General features: G+C 46.0%; 2 protein-coding genes across 3 annotated transcripts in view; one reads left to right on the top strand and one right to left on the bottom strand.

Moving 5' to 3' along the window:
• ANKH (ANKH inorganic pyrophosphate transport regulator) overlaps window positions 1–6826 on the top strand; it is a 160684-nt gene extending 153858 nt beyond the window's left edge. The window contains exons 10-12 of the mRNA XM_003821942.5: window positions 2896–3019; window positions 3590–3689; window positions 5266–6826. Of these exons, the coding sequence (XP_003821990.1) occupies window positions 2896–3019; window positions 3590–3689; window positions 5266–5379 (338 nt within the window). The 3' untranslated portion in view covers window positions 5380–6826. The remainder of the gene's footprint in view (window positions 1–2895; window positions 3020–3589; window positions 3690–5265) is intronic.
• The window catches only part of OTULIN (OTU deubiquitinase with linear linkage specificity), a 51921-nt gene continuing 27450 nt past the window's right edge, over window positions 41–24511 (bottom strand). The window contains exons 7-8 of one of the 2 annotated variants that reach the window (XR_004671417.3): window positions 23224–23766; window positions 41–3841 (exon numbers count right to left, since the gene is read on the bottom strand). Coding sequence is in view for 1 of the 2 variants with exons in the window: in XM_034959752.3 (XP_034815643.2) it covers window positions 23572–23766 (195 nt within the window). In the remaining variant the exon portion in view is untranslated. The remainder of the gene's footprint in view (window positions 3842–23223; window positions 23767–24511) is intronic. The other variant, XM_034959752.3, reaches the window with a different exon arrangement.

The following is a 24511-nucleotide window of genomic DNA, read 5'->3' as shown; positions in this document are numbered from 1 at the left end:
GCCAGTAGGTTAAAAGTTCAAGAAATGAATCAAACAGGTATAACTTGTTTTATTTATTTATTTATTTATTTATTGGAGACAGAGTTTCATTCCATCACCCAGGCTGGAATGCAGTAGCACAATGTCAGCTCACTGCAACCTCTGCCTCCCGGGTTCAAGCACTTCTCCTGTTCAGCCTCCCAAGTAGCTGGGACTACAGGCACCCACCACCACACCCAACTAATTTCTGTATTTTTAGTAGACACGGGGTTTCACCATGTTGTCCAGGCTGGTCTCGAACTCCTGGCCTCAAGTGCTCCTCCTCGGCAAAGTGCTGGGATTACAGGCGTGAGCCACTGCACCTGGCGTATAACTTGTTTTTAAAAGTACAGTGATTACAAAAACAGTAAAAAGAAAGTAGACCTGAAAGGATAGCATGTGGAGCTTTGGGGACAATAAAACTGCCCTCTGTCTTGATTGTGGTGGTGGGAACACAAATGTGTTCATGTACTGAAATTCTCAAAACTGTGCACCAAAAAGCCAGTTTTACAATACATTAATTTAAAAAGTGAAATCAAAAAAAGAAAAATAGAGTGAGCATATTGCTAAAGCCTGGAGATATACAAAGACAGAGTAGGACTGCTGGAGAAAGGAAGACTCCAGGGGAACCTGAGGCCAGATGGATGGTCAGAAAAGAAACTGCCCATGGCTGAGACAAAAGCCAGTTGGAAAGTTATTATACCAAGCCAATATAGTGGTGTGAGGTGTACTATACACAAGAATGAGGTTGTTCTAGATTAAATCAGAAAAGCAGGTTGCAGAATGGTTGATTAGTATACAACCACTTCCATAGCAAATATGTAGCACGTGTATGTCTGTATCGTCATATGGATGTGCTAACTGCTTGCATAGCTACATTCTTTTTGTATAAGTAACTCACCAAGCTGCTAACAGTGGTTGCCTGTGGGAAGCAGGACAAGGGCCTGGGAAGTCACCACTGGGAAGACCTTTGTATTCTATTCCCTTTTGTATCTTTTAAATTCTGTACCAGGTGTGTCACCTAGTCAAAAATCAGTTTCCCCAAAAGATCCACCTAAATCATTAAACTGGAAAGCCAGAATCTACAAAGCCACAATGTTAAGAAAGGAGCCATGGGCCGGGCGCAGTGGCTTATGCCTGTAATTCCAGCACTTTGGTAGTCCGAGGCAGGTGGATCATCTGAGGTCAGGAGTTCGAGACCAGCCTCACCAACATGGTGAAACCCCGTCTCTACTAAATACAAAAAATTAGCCAGGCGTGGTGGCGCATGCCTGTAATCCCAGCTACTCAGGAGGCTAAGGCAGGAGAATCGCTTGAACCCAGGAGGCAGAGATTGCAGTGAGTCGAGATTGCACCACTGCACTCCAGCCTCTGCAATAAGAGTGAAACTCCGTCTCAAAACGAAAAGAAAAAGAAAGGAGCCATGGAGCCCCAGGTAGGCCAGGGCTGATGGAACGGCCCTTGCTCTAAGGCCTTGCGGCATCACTTTCTGGGCTGTGGCAGAAATGGAGAAATGGCTGGAAGATCACAGCACCGGGATGGCATCTGTACTTGTTGGGTAGACACAGGGCGAACCAAGCTCTGGAAGGTGCCACCATCTAGAAGCAGCTGCACTCGCAGATTGAGACACATGCAGTTAATTTCTACAGTAGTGACCAGAGGAGGGGCCTGGAGTGCCCCAGCTGGGAGCAGGCTATAGCTGAGTATGTGATTCACCTTTACTGTCCATTTGACTCCACTTCCTTGTCTGTAAGATGAAGGGCTTCCAGACAGCTGCCAGGCCCTGCCACTCTTTGCAATCTGTTGGATTTGGGCCAACCAGTTTAGCATATGCCTGGGACCCTGACTCTCTCCTTTGGTCAAAAACCTCAGTGGGTCTGTCTGCCTGCCTAAGAGAAGAAAATTAGCCTCATTAGTATTAATATAAGGCTTCCACCCAGAGGAAGGCAGGACACACTGTTAGACCAAGAAGACGGCAAAGACTTCCTTCCAAACCAGCATATCCCAGAAAGGAATTTTTATCCCAGGAATAAGCACTTCCTCCTCCAAGAGCCCTTGCCTGGTGCTGTCCACAGGGAGGTTAACAGGCCCCTCTCTTCAAGGCCCAGGCCCTGCCCTGCGCGTCCTCAAGCCTTTCCAGTTTCAGATGGAATCTAGATGCTCAGGGCCTTCCTACTGACAAGGGCAAGCCCCGTGCTCTCCACAGTTCCCCGCTGTCCACCCACGGCCCTCCTGCAGCTCAGAGATCCAGTGAAGAGGCAGGCATGGGCAGGCCATGCAGCCCTTGGTGAAATGGCAGCACACCAACAAGGGCCCACACCATGAGGAGGGAGAAAGGGAAGTGACCTCGGTGGAAGTGGTCAGGACCAGTCCAGGGAAAGAACAGAGGGAAGTGGGGACGAGCAGCTTCCTCCTCCTACCCCACTGCTTGGTCCCCACACCTCTGACCGCAGGCAGGGAAGATGGCTTCTGATGCCAGCTTTTCTGCTCACGCAGCATCACACTAGAGTGCCACTTTTCTCTGAGTGTTCTCTTCTAGAGGTAGATGATCAGAGGGCGAGGCTGGCCAAGTGTGGGGACAGGACTGGACAGGAGCAGCTAGGCTGCCTGGAAGATGCTGTCCCAGTGGAGAAAGGAGCCTGCCTGGCCCCAGCCATTTAGATCCAAAGGGCTGTGAGGAGGCGGGGAGCCGAGGCGGGCCCAGGCTCAGGAGCAGGGATGGGGAACTGGCAGGAAGATGAGGTGGCCAGCGGCTCAACAGCAAGGCCAGGGTCCTAGGCAGCCCCTGGCTCTCGGATGTGCTGCCCTGGTCCAGAGGCAGCAGGATGGGGAGTGGATGGCGGGCACGGCTGACGAGTCCTTTGCTCCTCCCAACAGTCACAGTGAGGGCGCATCTCACCGGGTGGCTGATGACACTGAAGAAAACCTTCGTCCTTGCCCCCAGCTCTGTGCTGCGGATCATCGTCCTCATCGCCAGCCTCGTGGTCCTACCCTACCTGGGGTATGTTGTCAGGGAGTTTGGGGCTGTGGGTCCTTCTGCCACTTCAATACTGTGTCCAGAGGTTTAACAGCTACATTTTCACGGGAAATCCCCAGGCACGTCTAGAATCGGAAATTCAGAATGATGTTTTGTGTGTCTGCCCAGGCACCAGGTGGAGGCTCTTGGGATCCATTTTAGAAAAGTGCTTTTGAAATCAGGCCCAGACACGAATAATAGCCACTGAGCTCCTGTCAGGGCATGGCCGGCCCTGCACGGGCTTGAACGTATGCTGGACATGAAAACCAGAAGAGAAGGACATGGTCCCTGCGCTCAGGGAGCTCCCAGCGTCCTGGGGAGGGTGGGAAGGGCTGTGGGATCCATGTGCTGTGGGAGGGAGGTGGCCCAGCCCCGAGTTCCCGGTTCCCCTCACACATTAGGTTATTAGCTGCGGCCCTTACGAAGCCAGCAGATGGAGAATGCCGCTGGTCTCAGCCGTCTCGAGGCTACACTTACTTTCCTGGGTTTTGGCATCCACGGTTGTGCCTTGACTTGGCCTTAACAGACAAATTGCCTTTGTGTTCTCATCTGCAGGGTGCATGGTGCGACCCTGGGCGTGGGCTCCCTCCTGGCGGGCTTTGTGGGAGAATCCACCATGGTTGCCATCGCTGCGTGCTATGTCTACCGGAAGCAGGTGAGACAGCCGCGCCGGGAGCCTCCTCCCGGGTGCATCCTCCTGGGTGCAGGAGAACCTGAGCAGCCACTGACCAGGTTGGATGGTGGCGTTCGTCAGTGGGGGATCCTTGGTGACACTGCCCAGTCTCGTGGCTTAGGGTGGCTGGAAGCCTAATGGGAGTGGGGTAAGAAAAAAGGGGAAAAGCTGAAGGCAGCAAGTACAGACAGTCCCTTTGAAGAGTTTTGCGCCAAAGGGGAGAGAGGTGTGGACATGGATTTCAGAAAGCCAGCGAAGATGGGGCGAAATTCAGCCTATGGCTTGCTTTGGGGAATGACCCGCAGACATGCGATGCTGCCGATGGGAGAGGGGACAGTGATACCAATGTGGCTGTGCACACAAGGACTGGGCAGTCCAAGACAGGAGCTCGGGCAGCCTCTCTGGTCATGGGCGGAGCAGAGATGCAGTCCGAGAGCTTGTGCAAGGGCCTTTCTGATCACTTTTGTTTTTCTCAGTGAAGTAGGAAGCCACATCATCGTCTGAGAAAAGGGAGGTATATGAGGGTGGAAGAACGAGGACACATGGGTGGGGAAACAGTTGGTCAGGAGAACAGTTGGTCAGGAGAGTGGCAGAGTGAACAGGCCGGGGCAGCAGGGTGACGGCCAGGCCACTCAGAGGGCCTGCTCACGGTGCGTGACGTGCATCTCAGGACACTGGCTGTCCCCTGCGGTTGGGCTTCCCCAGCCATGGCAGCTGAGGGGTGTGGGCTGAGATGGTAGAGATCTGAACCTCAGCACAGCTGGGGCTTTGCCTGGCAAATATGATGAAAGAAAAGCAGGGTAGGGAAATGATGGTCATTACTGAGCATGTCATGTAAGCTGAGGAAAGAGGGGAGATAGGACATCGAAAAGGTGGCCACAGTGAAGGGTTGGTGGGATCCGTGGATGGGGGACCAGCGGGGTTGGCAGACAGAAGACAATGTCCTTGTCTTGGCCTGTTGGTGGTGCCCAATGTGTCGATAATGGCAAGGTCTGCAGTGACCCAGCAGTGGCTGAGGTGGGGCTGGGGCTGAGAACCTGATCCCTGAGAGGCCATTTATTGTAAGAACAGGCAACATGGCAGGGAAGTGACCAGGAACTAGGACAGGCAGTAAGTGGGAGAGAATGACGGCAAGCCTGGAGCTGTCCCAGAGGTGACTGACGGATGCTGTACAAGGTGGAATATTTTGATAATGTGAGATTCCAAGCTTGAGGCTTTAGGGAGGAGGAAGGAGAAGCAGTCTACAGGTGACTGAGGAGTCGGGGAGAGCACAGCCCTCATTGGAAAGGGCAGCAGGGAGCGGGTTGTCTGGGGCGGGGCGGTGGGACACGGTGTCCTCTGAAGTGCCTGCCTAGCTCAGTGCCAGGCACACAGACAACCAAACTGCAAGGAACACACTGAACTAAGATGCAAAAGAGGTGACGAGACCCCAACCATAAGAAGGTTTAAGCCTACAGCAAGGGGTCCCCCAAGACCCCGGTGTTGTCTCCCTGCTCGTGGTTCTGCTGTGCAGTGTCCCCGTCCACAGCCCCACACTGATGAGTCTTCTTTGGTCTAGAAAAAGAAGATGGAGAATGAGTCGGCCACGGAGGGGGAAGACTCCGCCATGACAGACATGCCTCCGACAGAGGAGGTGACAGACATCGTGGAAATGAGAGAGGAGAATGAATAAGGCACGGGACACCATGGGCACTGCAGGGACAGTCAGGATGACACTTCGGCATCATCTCTTCCCTCTCCCATCGTATTTTGTTCCCTTTTTTTTGTTTGTTTTGGTAATGAAAGAGGCCTTGATTTAAAGGTTTCGTGTCAATTCTCTAGCATACTGGGTATGCTCACACTGACGGGGGGACCTAGTGAATGGTCTTTACTGTTGCTATGTAAAAACAAACGAAACAGCTGACTTCATACCCCTGCCTCACGAAAACCCAAAAGATACAGCTGCCTCACGGTTGACGTTGTGTCCTCCTCCCCTGGACAATCTCCTCTTGGAACCAAAGGACTGCAGCTGTGCCATCGCCTCTCGGTCACCCTGCACAGCAGGCCACAGACTCTCCTGTCCCCCTTCATCGCTCTTAAGAATCAACAGGTTAAAACTCGGCTTCCTTTGATTTGCTTCCCAGTCACATGGCCGTACAAAGAGATGGAGCCCCGGTGGCCTCTTAAATTTCCCTTCCGCCACAGAGTTCGAAACCATCTACTCCACACATGCAGGAGGCGGGCGGCACGCTGCAGCCCGGAGTCCCCGTTCACACTGAGGAACGGAGACCTGTGACCACAGCAGGCTGACAGATGGACAGAATCTCCCGTAGAAAGGTTTGGTTTGAAATGCCCCAGGGGCAGCAAACTGACATGAATGATGATAGCATTTCACTCTGCATTCTCCTAGATCTGAGCAAGCTGTCAGTTCTCACCCCCACCGTGTATATACATGAGCTAACTTTTTTAAGTTGTCACAAAAGCGCATCTCCAGATTCCAGACCCTGCCGCATGACTTTTCCTGAAGGCTTGCTTTTCCCTCGCCTTTCCTGAAGGTCGCACTAGAGCGAGTCACATGGAGCATTCTAACTTTGCATTTTAGTTTTTACAGTGAACTGAAGCTTTAAGTCTCATCCAGCATTCTAATGCCAGGTTGCTGTAGGGTAACTTTTGAAGTAGATATATTACCTGGTTCTGCTATCCTTAGTCATAACTCTGCGGTACAGGTAATTGAGAATGTACTACGGTACTTCCCTCCCACACCATACGATAAAGCAAGACATTTTATAACGATACCAGAGTCACTATGTGGTCCTCCCTGAAATAACGCATTCGAAATCCATGCAGTGCAGTATATTTTTCTAAGTTTTGGAAAGCAGGTTTTTTCCTTTAAAAAAATTATAGACACGGTTCACTAAATTGTTGATTTAGTCAGAATTCCTAGACTGAAAGAACCTAAACAAAAAAATATTTTAAAGATATAAATATATGCTGTATATGTTATGTAATTTATTTTAGGCTATAATACATTTCCTATTTTCGCATTTTCAATAAAATGTCTCTAATACAATACGGTGATTGCTTGTGTGCTCAACATACCTGCAGTTGAAACGTATTGTATCAATGAACATTGTACCTTATTTGCAGCAGTTTTATAAAGTCCGTCATTTGCATTTGAATGTAAGGCTCAGTAAATGACAGAACTATTTTTCATTATGGGTAACTGGGGAATAAATGGGTCACTGGAGTAGGAATAGAAGTGCAAGCTGGAAAGGCAAAAATGAGAAAGAAAAAGGCAGGCCCTTTGTGTCTACCGTTTTCAGTGCTGTGTGATCATATTGTTCCTCACAGCAAAAAAGAATGCAAGGGCATAATGTTAGCTGTGAACATGCCAGGGTTGCATTCACATTCCTGGGTACCCAGTGCCGATGGGGTGTGCCCACGTGGGGACATGTCCTTGGCGTGCTTCCTCAGAGTGGCTTTTCCTCCATTAATACATATATGAGTACTGAAAAATTAAGTTGCATAGCTGCTTTGCAGTGGTTTCAGAGGCAGATCTGAGAAGATTTTTAAAAAATCTCAATGTATCAGCTTTTTTTAAAGGACATTACTAGAAAATTAAACAGTATTTTTTAACATGTGTGACTTTCATGCTTCTGGGGTTGGAGCTTAAAGATCCAAACTGAGAAAGCAGGCCGGGCATGGTGGCTCATGCCTGTAATCCCAACACTTTGGGAGGCCAAGGAGGGTGGATCACTTAAGGTCAGGAGTTTGAAACCAGCCTGGCCAACATGGCGAAACCCTGTCTCTACTAAAAACATAAAAATTAGCTGGGGGTGGTAGCACATACCTGTAATCCCAGCTACTCAGGAGGCTGAGGCAGGAGAATTTGCTTGATCCTGGGAGGCAAAGGTTGTAGTGAGCCGAGATCGCGCCATCGCACTCCAGCCTGGGTGACAAGAGCAAAACTCCACCTCAAAAAAAAAAAAAAATCCTTTCCCTCTAAATCCAGGAAGGATCAGCAAGGGCCTCCTCATTATGAGATGAGGAAATATAACTCCAGAGATTCCTTCAGTGATCAAGATCAGTGGGCCATAATATTTGGTTAGAGTTTCTGAGAACACAGGAAGCAATGCCACACTCAGGCCACCACAATGGAGCTGATTTGGCAGGACTTGTTCAAACCTTTCACCTTAAAGCACGTGATCCTTCTTCATACATTTTCTTCACTTGGGCTGCTTAAGTCACAGCCTAACAACTTCTGAGGCAAAACTGAGAACCGGCATATTCTCCTGCGTTTCTTCTAATCAAGTCCCATCATCCAGCTAGACATGAGGGATCAAACCAGGGAGGGTGACCTTTCTCCTTCCCACTTTTCAGAGTCATTGGGGCAACCTTTTGACTTTTGTGACCAAAGAAACATTCCCCAAAAACATTTATTTTTCATTGTAGGGCATTCAGCTGACAGCTGCATTTTAGAAAGGTACCATGCCTGTGAGATTCTCATGTCAAAGACCAGGGAAAGACCAGGTGTGACTTTCTCCAAAACTGAGTGATTGCTTGTGGACGAATACAATCTAAAAATACAAGGCCATGAAGTAGTTTTTCATTTAGATGCTGAGAAATAATAGGTTTGGGCAGCTCAAAGCATAGGAAATAGTAAGGGTTTTCTAGAGCTCCTCCTTTGGTGGCCTGTTTTGAGTAGCACAAGGGACGTCATCCTAAATGTGCAGTTGCCATTTGTTCTGTAGTGACTCACAGGGATCTCAGTGGCAAAGGGCGTCAGTGAGACAACAACTGAGCAAAAAGAACTAGACGAGGCTTGCGCTTGGAAAGTCACGGTAGGATTGGACCTGCCGGCCACATGGCTCAGGGAGTATTGACGGATTTGCACATTGGCAGGAAACTCTCCCGTTTGGGATTCTTTAAATGGGGCACAGAAGGCCACTTGTTTGCATTTCTGGGTAAAAAACAGTCATCCCCCATGACTGTCTGCATCGGGTTTGTCTTGTGCCAAAGTTACTCTTCCTTTGTTTTTACTTTGCCTTGATTTTTAGCATTAGCTGGTAGTTTGGCTTGGAAATGTCCTGGATAGCCGATTCCCTAAGAAACTGAAACATTTAATATTGGCTTAGGATGTATCAGATGGGGCCAAATAAAGCTTCTTTACAATAGTAAAAGCACTTTATACTTCACTCTGTGAGTCTTCCCAATAAATAGCCTTGGGAGGTGCAGGGGGTGGGGGGCCCAGGATGGGGAGGCCTGGGAGCTCCCAGGGTAGTGACAGAGTTGGGCTGAGTTCTCCAGACGCCAGGATGCGTCGCAGCAGGGCCAGCTCAGGAGTGCTCACTCCCAGCCCTCTGGATCTCTCTCCTGGTTGGAATAATCATTACATATCATAACTCTCAAAATTTATTCACTTATATCTTCAGAATAAGAAGTGTGAAATGTTAACAGCTCCCTGCTCTCTTACTTGTTCCCCATTTGGGGATCTTCTGGAGGGAAGGGGCAGGGGGAGAGTAACTTTTCTATATCCTTGGTTTCTAGGAACACATTGATTTGAAGACTCAGTAGCTGACTGGTTTTTTTTTTTCCCCCTTCAAACTGAAGTGCAAGTGTGTGTGTGTGTGTGTGTGTGTGTGTGTGTGTGTGTGTGTGTTCCACAAAATAGCAAGTATTTATAGTGTTGTAATTACATTTCCTTGAGAAATATTTTCTTGTATTTAAAAATCTTTCTACTTCAGTAACTCCCAGCAGAACAGTGCCCAGGACAGCATGTGCCGGTTAGTACCAGCTTTGCAGGTGAGCTGACTTCTAAACTTAGGACGACGTCTTCATCAATCAAACTAGTGCACAGTCCAGAAAAAGGGGTCCTTTATCTTCTAAGTTCTGCTCCTCACCTTTCTTTGGAACCAAAATTGCAGTGGAGTGTGAGGAAGAGCTTTGAAAGACGTGGAGTGTTGAGATGTCTGCATTGCACATTCAGCCAGTTCAAAGCCAGCAGCTCCTGCCTGCATTCTGTAGACATCGCCCTCACACACAGTCCTCTGATGGCTCTCATATAAAGCACTCAAACCGTAGGAAAGCATGTTTTTGAGCAACGTGTTTGGGATACTCCTCTGTGTGGTTATTTTGAATCTCTATTTCTGTCACTGAAGCAGCAAAAAACATCATGTGACTCATCAACTGATCTAACCACACTTAAAACAGGATGTAGAGAAAAATCTGATGAGAAACGTAAAAGGGCCTGTTGCCTGCCCTTTTAAAGGCAAAATGTCTAAAATCATGCAAATGTTCAAAATGAGAGAAATTGCATTGTGGAATCAAAATAACCCAAACTCCACTCAGAAGTCAGAAAAGTCACAAATATATAGTATACTATCTGATCTCAAAAGGGAAAAACGAGATGATGAGACCTTAAGTTTAGACTTTATTTTCTTCTCAAGAGGGGACATTAAATCTATTAACTTGCAACTTTCTGCTGGGAAGAGCATCAAAGGTGGGCCTCCTAAATCATTTTTGAAAAACCTTTGTCAAGTCCAAGTGGTTCCCAGGAGAATTATAGCCAGTATCTTTTAAAATATTTCATTTTAGTGATAATGTTTTTCTCTGCTTCATTTGCAATCAACCAGGATCTCTAAAAGACTGCATAAGATACATGCACTTTTATAGGTGGCTGTCAGCTACACATAGATTCAGCAAATTTTTTTTATATAGTACCTGTTTTTAAGTTAGGCTACATAACTTAAAGTGCACTTTACTAACAAGACTTGACATTAGCGTCTACAATATGTATATGTAAACAAAAGCACACAAGAACTAGGCACCCTTTCTCTCTCCAAGAGTTTAAGTGGTTTCCTTAGGTTAAAGAAGGGGACAGACCAGCTAAAAATGGTTGTACCACTCACTGTACAACCTCATGGAAATTCTCACTATAAGATTTAGGGGCAACGTTCCCTAGCTATAAGCCAGGGCAAGAAATGGCGCCTTTGGAGTTGGGGAACATTAGGGGAACATTACAACTGGGTAGATGCTGGTTCCCTGAAGTGTGGGGCCATGAACATGCAGGGACCCACGGTTTGAATGAACCAGCTACTGAAAGCTAAGTTCAAACCACCCTTGTGTAACAAAGGAGTACAGGGTACACATCAACACCAATCACCCAGCACCCCACAGCAATGGTCATGTCACCGTGCGGCAGGTCCCTTACCCCAGGGCTGCCACATCCACAAGCCTTGCAGTGGCAAATACGCTGCTCCTTGGATTTAATGAGATATTTTGGTTGCTTAATGATGTACTGATCAGGGAACTGTCTAAAGCTAGTAGGGCCAAGGAGTTAATCAAAGGGCTTCAGGAAAGTGGACAAGAGCCACACACGTGATTCTGTTCCATGCTGACACTCATTCATTTAAGGAGTGTATTCAAGCTGGAGGCTTCCGTATCACTCACGCTTCTTGGCCTCACCTTGCTCATCTGTCCAATGGGAGGCTTGAGCCATTATTGCTAAGGCCCCTTCCTGATCTAACATTCTGTGTATGATCTAGGATTTAGAACGTGGTATGAGATCCTACAATGGAAGAATAAAATCACCTCATTCTTCATTTCAGATCTGAACATTAGCAGTGATCTAGATTTTTTTTTTTTTTTTAAACAAAATTAAGTGTGCTTAGAGTCATTCCTCTACATGGGCTGTGGCTGTCAGCTCATAGGTTTGTCAGTTTCACATCAAAACTGTGGGTATAAACTGTTGAAACCAATCACATTAAAATATTTAGCTGGGCACAGTGGTGTGCATCTGTAGTCCCAGCTACTTGGGAGGCTGAGGCAGGAGGATCGCTTAAGCACAGGAGTTGGAATCCAGCCTGAGCAACAGAGCAAAACCCCGTCTCTAAAATACAAATAAAATATTTGTGTAGTTTTTGATTAAAATTGACTACAGCGGTCAGTATAAAATACATGTCGCTTTTAAGGAAGTGCTGTTTATGTATCTAACAGATGGAAGTTTTTGCATTGGTAAGAGCATTTATATATGCTTTGTTTCAGGGTTTATGGATTTGTATTCATATATTGTCAAATAGGTTTCATACTCTAATTTTACTTTAAGTAAAGCTTAAACACTTGGCATACAACTGAGATTGCTTTTAGTTTCTTGATTTTTTTTATTCTAACCATGCATCTGTTTACTCACCGCAAAGTTACTTAGTTTCCTAATCCTGATTACAGTTTCCCTTTTAATCAAATTTACCTGAGAGATTAACATTTTGCCCTTTCCCTTGGTTGCTAAAACTTCTAACCACTGGGAAATTTCTCTAAACTCCCTGTCTTACTTAAATATAACCTATTTCTTCAGATTTTATTCTGCATTAAAATTACTTTTACTTCCCAAAACTTCAGTAATGAAAATGCTTCTCTGAACCCTCTCCAACTTCTCTATACACCTTCTCAAATGGGAATGCCAAAATGAAGCAAGTGTTTGGTGAGCCTGAGAAGGACAGAGCCCGACAATCCTCCTGCCCACATCTAAGAGATTCTTACTCTTCTTAGTCTTTATGGGGAAAGCATTACTCTTTTATCACTTTTTTTTTTTTTTTTGAGACGGAGTCTCCCTCTATTGCCCAGGCTGGAGTGCAGTGGCGCAATCTCGGCTCATTGCAACCTCTGCCTCCCGGGTTCAAGCGATTCTCCTCCCTCAGCCTCCCGAGTAGCTGGGACTACAGGCACACGTCACCACGCCCAGCTAATTTTTGTATGTTTAGTAGAGACGGGGTTTCACCATGTTGGCTAGGATGGTCTTGATCTCCTGACCTTGTGATCCGCCAACCTCTGCCTCCCAAAGTGCTGGGATTACAGGCGTGAGCCACCACGCCCGGCCAGCATCACTCTTTTCTTAAAGCATCATGTTTTAACCTCAAAGAAAGATGGCTCTAATTTTTTTTAGCTCCTCATAAGACATTGTAGAAAGTGTTTCATTACATACCTGTAGTCAGTAAGATTCTAGGCATCCTACAGACTCGCTTGGGATTGCCTATTTCCTTCCTTACTGCTCCTTTTGTTAAAATCCCAGATCTCAGTCCTACCTCCACTGTGCTTCTCTCTTACTGCCTCTAACACCAACCATGTTTTTGAAGGCTTCAGAGCTGTGCTCCCGGCCACAGTGCATGGGCTATGCCATGTCCATGGCATAGGGTCAGGCCTAGCTATCGGGTCAAGTGTGTTCAGTTCCTGGTTGCCTTAAAGACAATACAGAGCTGCGCTGGCCCCAGCATCATTCACTGTCCCTGTGGGGAGTGGTACTCTTAATAGCACAAGGGGCAAATCTATGTCCCCAACCCATGCTTTCCCCTGACATCTCCATCTAGAGGAGGCACATTTACCTCCCACCTGGAAACCTCCTCCTCAACCCCCCACCGCCAGTGGAGTCCCACCAAGCCCTGCCCCCTGGTATCTCTGCCTTCCACACCTTCCTCTTTATCCTCTGTGGTCTCACTGGCTTAGCTCAGGAGAAAAATCGTGGAGAATTTCTCAAAAACTGTGGAGAAAACTATGCCTCCTTCTAAGTTTTTTTTTTTTTTTTTTTTTTTTGACACTATTAAAGGCAATGCTAAGGTGCAAGGAAGGTTGGCATTGCTTATATTTGTAATTCTGCTCCCAATAAGCTCCAGGTTTCTTACCTGGACAATATAAAACAGTAAATACCATGCTGACTGCCCAGTTCAATACACGGGGCTTTAAACAAAAGGAAAAAATAAATCAGGAGCTGTGAGTCCTCATTCTGTCTGCTGCTTTTTAGCTGTGATTCAGGCAAGTGACTAGACGCCTCTGGATCAGCCTCCTGTCCTCTAGAACCAGATCTTTTCTACACAGTTCTAAACTACTGCACCACCAGGATTTGCAGAGTGGCCAATGACAGTTCACAAAGGCGGAGGTGCCGTGTCTGCTAAGCTTCTAAGCCACATGGAAGTGCTTCAGCCAACAAATCTATGAACATTACTGTGGTCCACTTTCAACACAGAAAAATGACTAGAGCTTTTATGAAACAAAAAAGCTGCTTATCTCAGGTTCAGAAACCCTTGATTCCAAAGACCAATACAGAATTAACAAGTACAATCATTATTTCCAAACTTTACATTATACTATACACCTCAAATTCTCATCGGGTCTTTCATCTGCTACACAATAAAAGCTCTCTTGGTCTAAAGGAAATGGCTGAGGAGAGCGGCCTGTATCTCCACTGCCCCTGATGGCACCATCAGGGCAGATGCTTGCAATTCACGTGTGGTCTGAGGTAAAAAGCGTTTCCTCATGCTTTTTATCATGCCAGCAAGGCCACGTCCTAACCTCGCCCGGTTCTTCTTTCCCCCAGTGCCAACCTGCCCAATGCTATTTAATTCCATGCTCTTCAGAAAAGTATACAAATGGCTGGCAGGCCCACTTCCACCTTCGCTGGGAATCCAGTCCTCACAAGCCCAGGTTCCTAATCTGGGCCTATTTCCAGCTCCAAATACAGCGGTGATGCCCAAGTCTGTTTTTCCAGCCCTAACTTGTTCCCAAGCTTCAGACCAGTCACTGGGTGTATCCAGTCACCTCCCAACATCTCCTCAGGGGCCGAGAAGGGCCGTGGCCTTCAGCCCATCCCTGTACACTCTTTCCTTACCCCTTCCACATTTTCTCCTGTCTCCCCCATCTAGAGGAGTCACAGGGGCACCCACCCGGAAACCCACTCCATGTCCCACTCCTCTCAGTCAAGTCCCCAAGCGCCATCAGCGCTGCCTCCTAGCATCTCACTCCCACTCTCTCCTTTTCCTCTTCAGTCCCAGCAGCTCGGCTCAGGGGGCTCCTGCTCACCTTGGGCTTGGATGCTACAGAAGCCTCCCTCCAGAACCATCTCCCTCCACCAGGCTCGAGTGTTTCCCTAGACTATGATGGAAATGACATCTCCTAGAATTCTGCATCACACAACCCACACACCCATTCTCAGCAGCCTGGGATATGGTTCTAGAAACCCTGGCCTGATGAGCGCCCTGCTTTGCCCGGCAGGTCCTTCCTCACTGTAGGCACTGGGCTGCTTCAGGACCAGCCTGACACTTAACACGGGTGGGCACCAGCTTATGCCTGAGCTACGTGTAGAAAATAAGAACCCAGCCAGAGAGGACGACACTCACACCAAAGAGAAGGCGGCCACACCAAACGGGGACTCCTGATGGCACCCGGCCTCCTTCTGCAGGAGTCTGAACTCCCTGACTCTGCCATCCCTCAACACGAGGAGGGCAAAAAAGTACCAAGAGTAGATATTTGAAAAGAATTTGTAGAGATGGTTTCTTTGCAGAGAGCGACACTGAGTCCCACTCCTTCTGGGGCAGGGGGTTGTAATACTCAAAGCTTGAAATGGGGTCCTGAGTCCTGGGGACTCAGTGGGCTGGTGTCTGACTCACCCATCAAATCTAATGGAAGGGCATTGGGGCTGGCTGGCAAATCCCGAGTTTGACAGGGCAGGGGGTCCAAAAGTCTTTCCCTTGGCCCAGACCCTGGCCTCATAGATCAACAAGCTTGCCTGGGGTCATCTTAAGGCCTGCCCCACAAGGCCACCTAGGGGTGTGGACAGGGCTCAGTAGAAAGAAGCTGGAGCTATCACTGGCTTCCTACGAGCTGCAAAGGAGGAAGTTGTGGTGGGAGGCGACAGCATTAGCACATCCCAGGAGCTGCCTTGGTCAAGGTACATGGGAAGGCCCTGAGCCGGGGACAAGAAGTGGGGAGACAGAGGGGGCCTCAAAGATTCCTGAAAGTACCCCATGAGAGAATGAGAACAAAGCCCTGGCTGGGCCCAGGAAGGGCGGCCGACAGGACAATTCCTATGGAGGGCTGAGATCTCTGCTCCCTCCCTGTCTTCGCTCCCTCCTCCTGTTCTAACTCTGGAGGGCCAAACAGGGCAGTGAGCAACTGTCACAGCTTTCACTCTCACACAGATGCGATATTCCAATTTCTGAGTTAGGAAAGCATTTGGCAACCTAAGAGGACTATAAAGTCTATTACCCCAGAGTGCTCAAAAAGGTGATGGGTCGCCCTGAGTTGAGTTTTCACCAGGGGTAGGAGAAGGTCTCCGATTGAATTATGGCTTAAACAGCCAAAGACAAAAATAGTTACTTTGTGATTCCATCCCTGGAGTCATGCCAGTTCTGCTCACCAGTGACAAATGCACAAGAGCTCCGTGAAAGGTGGGGAGGGCTGCAGAGGGGAGGGCTGGGGAGGGTAGGCACAGCGGGAGGTACAGATGGGGAGGGTGGGCAAAGGGGGAGGTGCAGATGCGGAGGGTGAGCACACAGGGTATGGATGGGGAGGGTTGGGGAGGGTGGGCATGGGGTTGGGGTGAGGATGGAGAGGGCTGGGAGGACTGTGCCTTGGCCGGCTCACCCCTACATCCCCAAGTTTGGAAACATGCCTGGCCCCAGGGCTGGCACTCTTTGGTGAATGGATGCAGGCATTCCCATATTCCTACCCTGAACATGCCAACTCTAGGACACCAGCAAGACAGCCCTCCCTCCCGTAACCTTCTGGTCTTCAATGCTCTCTTCTTGTCCCTGAAGAAGGCCAAACCCTTTTTGAACTAAAATACTCTGAGTGAGTTATTGTTACTTGCAACCAAAGGGCCTGACATGGAATCTCTAACACCCCTTGGTCCGCCTTTCCTTCCTACTGCTCCCACCCTACATCTATCTCGTTTCTGTGAAATTCAGATAGAAAACTCAAAAGTGGTTACAGAAGACATGAACAGACGGCTCCCAGGAAAGGACCTGAAAATGGTTTACGCAAATGAAAACATGCTCAGCCTTTCTCAAGAAACGCAAGTCAGACTTCCAACCATCAGCTCAGCAAAGATCAAAATGTTTGATAAAGCCAGTGTTGTAAGAGCCTAAGGAAACATACTCGTGCTCTCCAATGGGACTGTACATCAATGGCACCACTTAGAGGACAACTTGTTAAGACGTCTCAAGCACACAGGCAACTAGGGAGAGTTTAATGTCAGAGGCAAAGAACATGAACAGGCAACCGAGCCCAGACAAAAGGCAAGGGTAGGGGTGAGGAGGTGAGACAGAAAATTCAGAGAAACTACAGAAAGAATGCCCAGGTTTCAGGCAAGACGGAAGTGGTCAATAGAAAAATACTGTACAAACAACCTCTCGTTCTAAACACACATAATGCAGCTGGTGTTCTTTATTTAATGGTTGTAAAGGGCTTCCACAAGACCCACAGCCTGCATCCCTGTTTTTCTCTCCACTTTCTTGAGTGGGAAAAGGCGGTGGAAAAGGAAATTCAAGAAACATTGTCCACAGAGTTGAGCAGAGCATCGTAATTCAGACAAGTAGAGGGAGAAAGTCCATTTCTGACACTGAAAAAGTGTATCAATCCAAATGAATGGGCCACTGGAGGAGGAAAGTGGTTTGTTGTTCACAATGGGGAGGTCTTTCTGCTGCACATGACCGACTTAGCACTGCCGTCTAATGGATGCCCAGTACCTACCCACTGGGTTCTTCAGAAGCCCAGCTCCATCTTGCAAGACTCCCAGACTCTAGTTCTTTGACAAACAGGAAGGCAGAGCTCTACTGACTCAAACTTCATTCTCTATCCCCAACATACTTCTGAAAGTCCAGTCTTCCCCCTCTTCAGAGGATTAACTTCTTCCAATGAGAGCCTGATTCATAAGCAATTTGTTGAAGTTCTTGCCATCACATTGCTGGGTACATTTCCAGCAGTGTAAATGGTTCATAAAGAAATGTCTCGCACACACCAAACCTCTTTGCGGCAAACACACAGCAGGGCTGGGTCAGAATTGGGGCTGCAGCTCTGCTTTGCAGGTCTGGAGGATCTTCCCCTAATAAGTGCTAGCACCTCACTTAATCCACACCACCACTGAGACAGATTGTGTGTGGTAAAGATGAAGAAACAGATTTAGGGAGGTTCAGGAACTGTCCAAGCCCACCCTTTTAGTGGGCAGTGGGAATGCTGTTGAACCCAGACCCAAGCTGAAAACTATGCACCTAATTTGGCTGGCAGGGTTGGGGGCACTTAGTATGGGTTAAGCACTGTGCTAACTGCTTCATCTCATCTAACTCTTCCACACTGCCCAATACTGCCTCCCTAAACCCTTGATTCCTCTGCTCACAATGGCCAGGGGTCAAGAGTCAGCCATGTGGACATCATAGGTCTGCCTTGCGGGTGCCAGAAAGTTAGAGCCCAATGCAATAGCACAATCTGCCAAAGTTCTCAAAGGCAAGCATTTGACCACAGCAACAGAGCCAGGCTTCTGAGTTGTATTTTCTAAGTTTATTTTTAGTTATTTGTTTTTACAGTCCTCTGCAGCAGGGTTTGCTAAAGTGGATCAACAGCAAAGCCCCCAAGTCCGTTCAGCTTCTGACAGTGAAGACAAGAGACTCAACAAGTAACAGAGGAAACTCTGGCCCCAGGAGCCAGGCAACTGACCGCATCTGCAGGTGGGAACCAAGGCCCCAAACTGCACAGAGCCTCGGGGGCATGTTTTTCAGAGCAGGCGAAATTTTGGACACATGCGGAACATCTTATGGTGTAAACAGAGGCACTGCTAAACAAGCCAAGATGAGCGCTGCCAGGTTCACACAGTGTGCTGCTCCACCAGCCTCCATTCACAATGGCTTACCCATGGAAGAAAAACACCATCGCCACTGGCAGAGGGTCTAAAGTTGGCTTGTTATCCTCTCCAAATTCGTAATACAAAAAGTTAGAAGTGGCTAAAATGCAGGCAACAATACCAAAATATTTTTATAAAAACAATGGAAATGAGAAAGAAGCTTATTAAATACATTCATTTTGACTTTGTTCCTTTATAAAAATACTCAGAAGTAACCAACATTACTGTGGATTGCTGCAGTTCTTATAAGGGGTACAATCTTTTAGCACCATTTATGTGAATACAGTCAAGGCATTTTTCAATAAGTAAATGAAAACTCCTAAAATTAAGTATAAAATATTACTTTGAAGTTCAGAATTAAGCTCAAGTACTTCTGCTTACTGGGAGAACTGCCAAGTCCACTGCCAAGACTGTGGACATTTTAAGCCCTGTGTCCCTTCCTTGTACTGATCGATGTTTTGGCAGTTTCATTTCTGACCCAAACTTATACCAAACAAATCAATGAGATTAATTTGAGAAAACACAGTGTCCTCCTCCATTAATGCTAATGAATGCTATTAAAAAGCATTCACAATGCTTAAACAAACTGGTGGCCATGAGGTCTGGGACCACACACACATCATAAATGATGTATTGATATAACATTTCAATACAATTAATGTATGTGTTTCTAGACTTAATAACCACTCTATCTATTTCCATTATACATACCAAAACCCATTCCGACATTCCTGGTAGTAGATTTCAATATACCCTGAAAAAAATACAATACATGGGGCCAGGCGCGGTAGTTCACGCCTGTAATCTCAGCACTTTGGGAGGCCAAAGCAGGTGGATCACCTGAGGCCAGGAGCTCGAGACCAGCCTGGCCAACATGGTAAAACCCCATCTCTATTAAAAATACAAAAATTAGCTGGGAGTGGTGGTACACGCCTGTAATCCCAGCTATTTGGCAGGCTGAGGCAGGAGAACTGCTTGAACCAGGAGGCAAAAGTTGCAGTGAGCTGAGATCGCACCACTGCACTCCAGCCTGGGCAACAGAGCAAGACCCCATCTCAAAAAATATATAATACAATACATGGGACAGTTCACCTCCACCCTCCCAGAATACTGCTGAGTCCCAAGCTGCGAGGACACATGCACATAAAGGTATGCTGTGACTGCAGACCAACACGCATATACACACATACATGCACACACACACACACACACCCCTCCTGGTCATGGGCAAGCCCACCTCACACCTACTGCTAGTGACTTACAGGAAATGCCAGAAGTGGCAGGCTGTCAAACCAGTTTAGTTTTGTTGCTTTTCATGGCTCCAAGTTATAAACTGAATTACAAAAACATTAATAATCAGTTGCCCGTGTCTTTCCTCACACATTCACTAAACCAGTGTTCTGTTCAACGTGGCACTGGCTCCCTAGTCTTCCCATCCTCTTAGATGATGTCACAAATGAGGTTTCCCGAGACAGTTAAGCATTAAAATACATACTTCTGTTAAATAAGGGACTTAAATTTTAGAAATAGGAATTTGTAAACTGTATACACGTAAGGCCTTCCATTCATTCAGATTTTTATTCTTCTATAACTTAAGCACAGGAGGTCTGTATGGCATCTGTGGTTTTGTTCTTGAATGGCATTTTAACATTTATTCTAGAATTAGTTCCTCCTTCTTACAGTTCCTTGGACCATTTTTAAATTACTTGATATTGCGCCCTGCCAGTAAACTATTTGGGAATTCTATGTATTTCACACACATTTCACATTCACTTCACACACACTGAGGGCTTTCTTTTTAAGTACTCACAGATCTTACATAAATGCATTTCTTTTACTGCATGTCTACAAGTTAAGATTCCCCAATGGTTTATGCTTCTGGCTTTCAAAGGGGAGTACCTGCAAAGTACTGCTTAAGAAAAGGAGATAAGAAAATGATCCCACTGTACTTTAGTATCTGAAGAAGACACATTCAGGAAGTCTGTGTAAGTCCTATGTAGATGCTGAGATGGCAGAAGTGCTGTATCATTAAAGGTGATTCAGCACTTCACAGCCTCTCTCTAAAAGATCCTCAGAAAGTAGACTAACTCCTAGGTAAAACAGCACATCGGGAAGAGGGAGGACACAATGAATAACAACACAGGATGAATAACAAAAACAAAGACCAAGTACATAAAAATTCACAAAGGCTTTTCCCAACAGAGGTGTTAACAATTCATGTGGCTTGAGATTTTTACCTGATAAGCTCCAAAAGTGGAGGGGGAAAAAAAAAAAAAAACCATACCAAGGCAATGTCCGTTCTCCTTAAGCAAAGAAAATCTTATCAGACACTAACTGAATATATAATAGAGTAACAAAAGTGTAAATCGCTAAATAAAGAAAAAAGGATTCATCCTGTTCTGTGCATTGAAAACATTTTCATCCACTCTGTATTCTACGGAAGAGGAACTGCAAACACTTTCAATCAAATCCAGGCCCGAATCATCAGTTAGAGACCATGTATTACTGGTTTCTTGTTCTCTAATGTGACTATCATTGTTCCTTGTGGATGGATAAAATCAACAGATGTATATACAGAAGGAGCTCAGGATGTAAGGAGGGGAATCTGAAAATGTTCTGGAAAAGCAGTGTTAATCCCATGAAGCATAATACAGGGAAATTATTTTAGGTTTAAATGCACCTTAAATGAGCTCACAGGTATAAAAGTCATGCCTGCTTAAGATGGAGATAACTTTTCTGCCAATACACAGGGTCCAAAACTCCTAAACTCTTGCAAGACACTCTGGGATAGAAAGTTAGGCATAGTATAGTTCCTACTACATTCCTTTCTTCTAGAACACCTTATCATTTTGAAGACTGCTCTAAGTGGAACATCCTCCTGAATCCACTTAATCTCCATTCAACTTCTAATCTGCTGATGTCACCTGACCAGCTCAAGACCAAGAATGAGAAACGGAACTAAGATTCTGGGCAACTGAAGCTGCATATTGCAATAAAAAAAAATTATTTTTAAAGTTGGTCAATCATTTCTATTTCCTGAAGTACTATTTATTTGAAAGCTTTGCTTCTCTGACGCCATGATCACACTAAACCTAAACAAGAGTCTGACAGATTCTGACAAGGCCTTCGGACAGAAGCAACATAAAAGAAACACATTCTTTTACCCAGAAATCCAATTCAAGTTCACTAAGATTAGAACAGTTTCAAAATGCAAGGATAGATGACTATTATTAACATGAGTATTCTTAAAATTCAATGACATATATAAACTGATGGTCAGACTCAATGTACCTGAAGGGCACAGATCTCTACTGCTATGTATGTATGATCGAAATGTTTCGAGTTGTGCTTTAAAAAACATCAGAAATGAATGGTAAGCATTTCCTGCTGTACAATCCCATATACTGCAATGAAAAATCAAAGCCAATAAGAAGTCATTATTACTTTAATTTGGCTTCTAGGTACCTTCTTATTCAAGGCACAATTGCATTTCACAGTGAAAAACACAAAGCCTCTCCAACGTATTCACACACATTTAGAGCAGAATTTGATTTCAACACTCTAATCAATAAATATTTAGCAAAATGTGGTGAATATCACTGATGAGGTAATGGGAGAAAGCTAAAGTAACAGTCTGAATAGTTTTGTGCATCCTGAGTTTTCTTAACTAAGACTTTATTTTTAATTAAAAACAAAATTTACATTTTCAAAAAAGGTTTGCCTCAAAAAAAATATAGCTTCTAAACTATATTAAATTGGACCAAATAAGGATTTTAATTATTATAAAACAAAGCTCAGTACTTCAGGGAACCACCTCCACAAACGTTGAGCCAATTCAGGGGCTGCCAGTAGAATCCTAAAGAGTGATGTCTCCGGTTCATGTGAACACCATCTGCAGTCCACACACACCCCTTGAGGACAATTCAGGCCATAAGGCAGACCATGCTCAGCAGAGCTGCCCCTTCACCACCCCAGTCACCACCCTTAGCCTGACTGGGCAGGCGATGGCTCATAGCCAGGAAGGCTGTCTCCCTCAGGCTTCCCAAAACCAATCAAGGGCATACGCGGCTCAGCCACACTTTTGCACTCATATTCCCGTATGCTTCCGCTTAAATGTACTCATGAAAAATTTTAAGATGGTTTGCTGTCACTCATCCCCTGACCCAGACGGGTTACACAGATCTGGCAGTGGACACACCCTCCAACACAGCATGAAAAGAGCATAGGAAAACCCAGGTCCAGCTAAGCCCTACCTCAAAGTAATTTGGCCTTTGGTTCCTCCTCTGAAAGCAGGTGGATACAAACTGTTTGGCTATAAAATTGTGAATCTATGGAACTGTAGAATAATTAAAGCTTCCAACACTAAACCACAAAGGCAAGTAGTGTCTGTCCACACTGATGGGGCACCACCTGCACCAAGCCCCAGACTCCAGTGCGCTGGGGGCATCAGACATCTGTCATAGTCACAAGGAGCAAGAAGTTCTAGGTTCCCTCACCACTCCCTCCTACGCTCCTCCAGTCTTCAAAAATGCCTTGAAATAACCCACTTTGGGACCCAATTCTTAATCTGTTGCAAAACAATCTGCTTAAAATAGCCTTAATTAAGATGTAAGTCCAAACCATTGCTCTTCCCTTCATAAAAAGGAGAAGATAAGATTACCAGAGGTTGTCATGACTATGCCAGTAACAGATCTATCCCAGAATTATACCACTTAAAGCAGACTGTTAGAAGCCCCCTCAGTGCAGTGGGCAGCACGTCAGTCTCATAATCTCAAGGTCCTGAGTTAAAGCAGACTGTATAGGAACATCTATAGAAACCCGTTACTACTAAAGGGGAAAAAAAAATACTGTACTTAAAAAAATTAGAAGCCAGTTTACCATTAGAGAGAGTTTTGATTTGAGATATAAAGAACATATTCCTCTCCAAAACTGAGTTTCCTCTGATACAAAAGTATTTGCCTTCTGGAGAAGATATGGTTTGCACCGTCCAACAGGTGTGCTCTGAAGGCCCCCACTGAAATATATTGCATCATAGATGAGGGGAAAGACTTGGTTAATTTCTCTTATCAAAAGCTAGTCTTCAGGACATCCTGTCCAACTTGGCTCCCAGGGGCCCAAGGGTTCTTCTCAGAGATTGTTCTTAGAGACCCCCAAACCTGCAGCCCAAGCCCAGGAGCCACCTGTGCATCTTCGCCACGTCGCCAGGCTGTCAGGAGCATGCGTCTCTCATAGACTGGTCTCCTCACACACTCTGACGGGGATGTTATAGTGCCGATCGTCCTCAGCAATGAGCGTTACCACTGGCCAGTCCTTGGGTGGGTCGGTGGGGTAGACTGTGATGAATTCTTCCGTGTTGTACTTGGAGAGCCGGTACACCTGGATGGTGTGGCGCACAGCATAGGCAAGAAGGAACATTTCAACCTGGGAAGAAGAGCAAACGGGTATTCTGAGGAAGATCACACTGAAAAACGTGGCTTAACACCATGTTCCATCCATTATCCCACAGTGCACAGCAATGGTGAAGCCACAACCTTTTTTCTTCCTGCTTTGGGCCCAGCCCCAATCCTTTTCGATTTAAATAAAAAAAAAAAAAAGCCGATAATCAAGAATGGATCATATGTCTGATAAGGATCCTGTATCCAGAATAAAGAACTTTTACAACAATTAACAAAACAAAAAACCAAATAACCAGCTTAAAAATTAGGCAAAGGATCTGAACAGACACCTCTCTCCAAAGAAGATATACAAGTGACCAAGAAAGCACATGAAAAGATGCTCAACGTTGTGAGTCATTAGGGAAATCCAAATCCAACTACAATGAGATAGTACTTCACACCCACTAGAATGACTATAACCAAAAAGATGATAATGGGGAATGGCTGCTTAATGAGCACAGGATTTTCTTTGGGGGTGACATGTTTTAGAACTTCATATAGGTGGTGGTCACCAGCAGTGTACTAAATGTCAATGAGATGTACACTTTAAAATGGTCAATTTTAAATTATATGAACTTCACCCCAATACAAAAAGTCAGAAGTGTTGGTGAAGATATGGTGAAACAGGACACTGATACATTGCTGGTGAGAATGTAAAATGGTGCAGCTGCTTTGCAAATAGTCTGGCAGTTCCTCAAAATGTTAAAGCAATTCCACTCCTCGGTGTATAC

The sequence above is a fragment of the Pan paniscus genome, chromosome 4 (genome assembly GCF_029289425.2).
Source record: "Pan paniscus chromosome 4, NHGRI_mPanPan1-v2.0_pri, whole genome shotgun sequence".
NCBI classification, from domain to species: Eukaryota; Metazoa; Chordata; class Mammalia; order Primates; family Hominidae; genus Pan; species Pan paniscus.
Note: the sequence above shows the minus strand (reverse complement) of the source record. Positions and strands in the feature narration are given on the sequence as shown.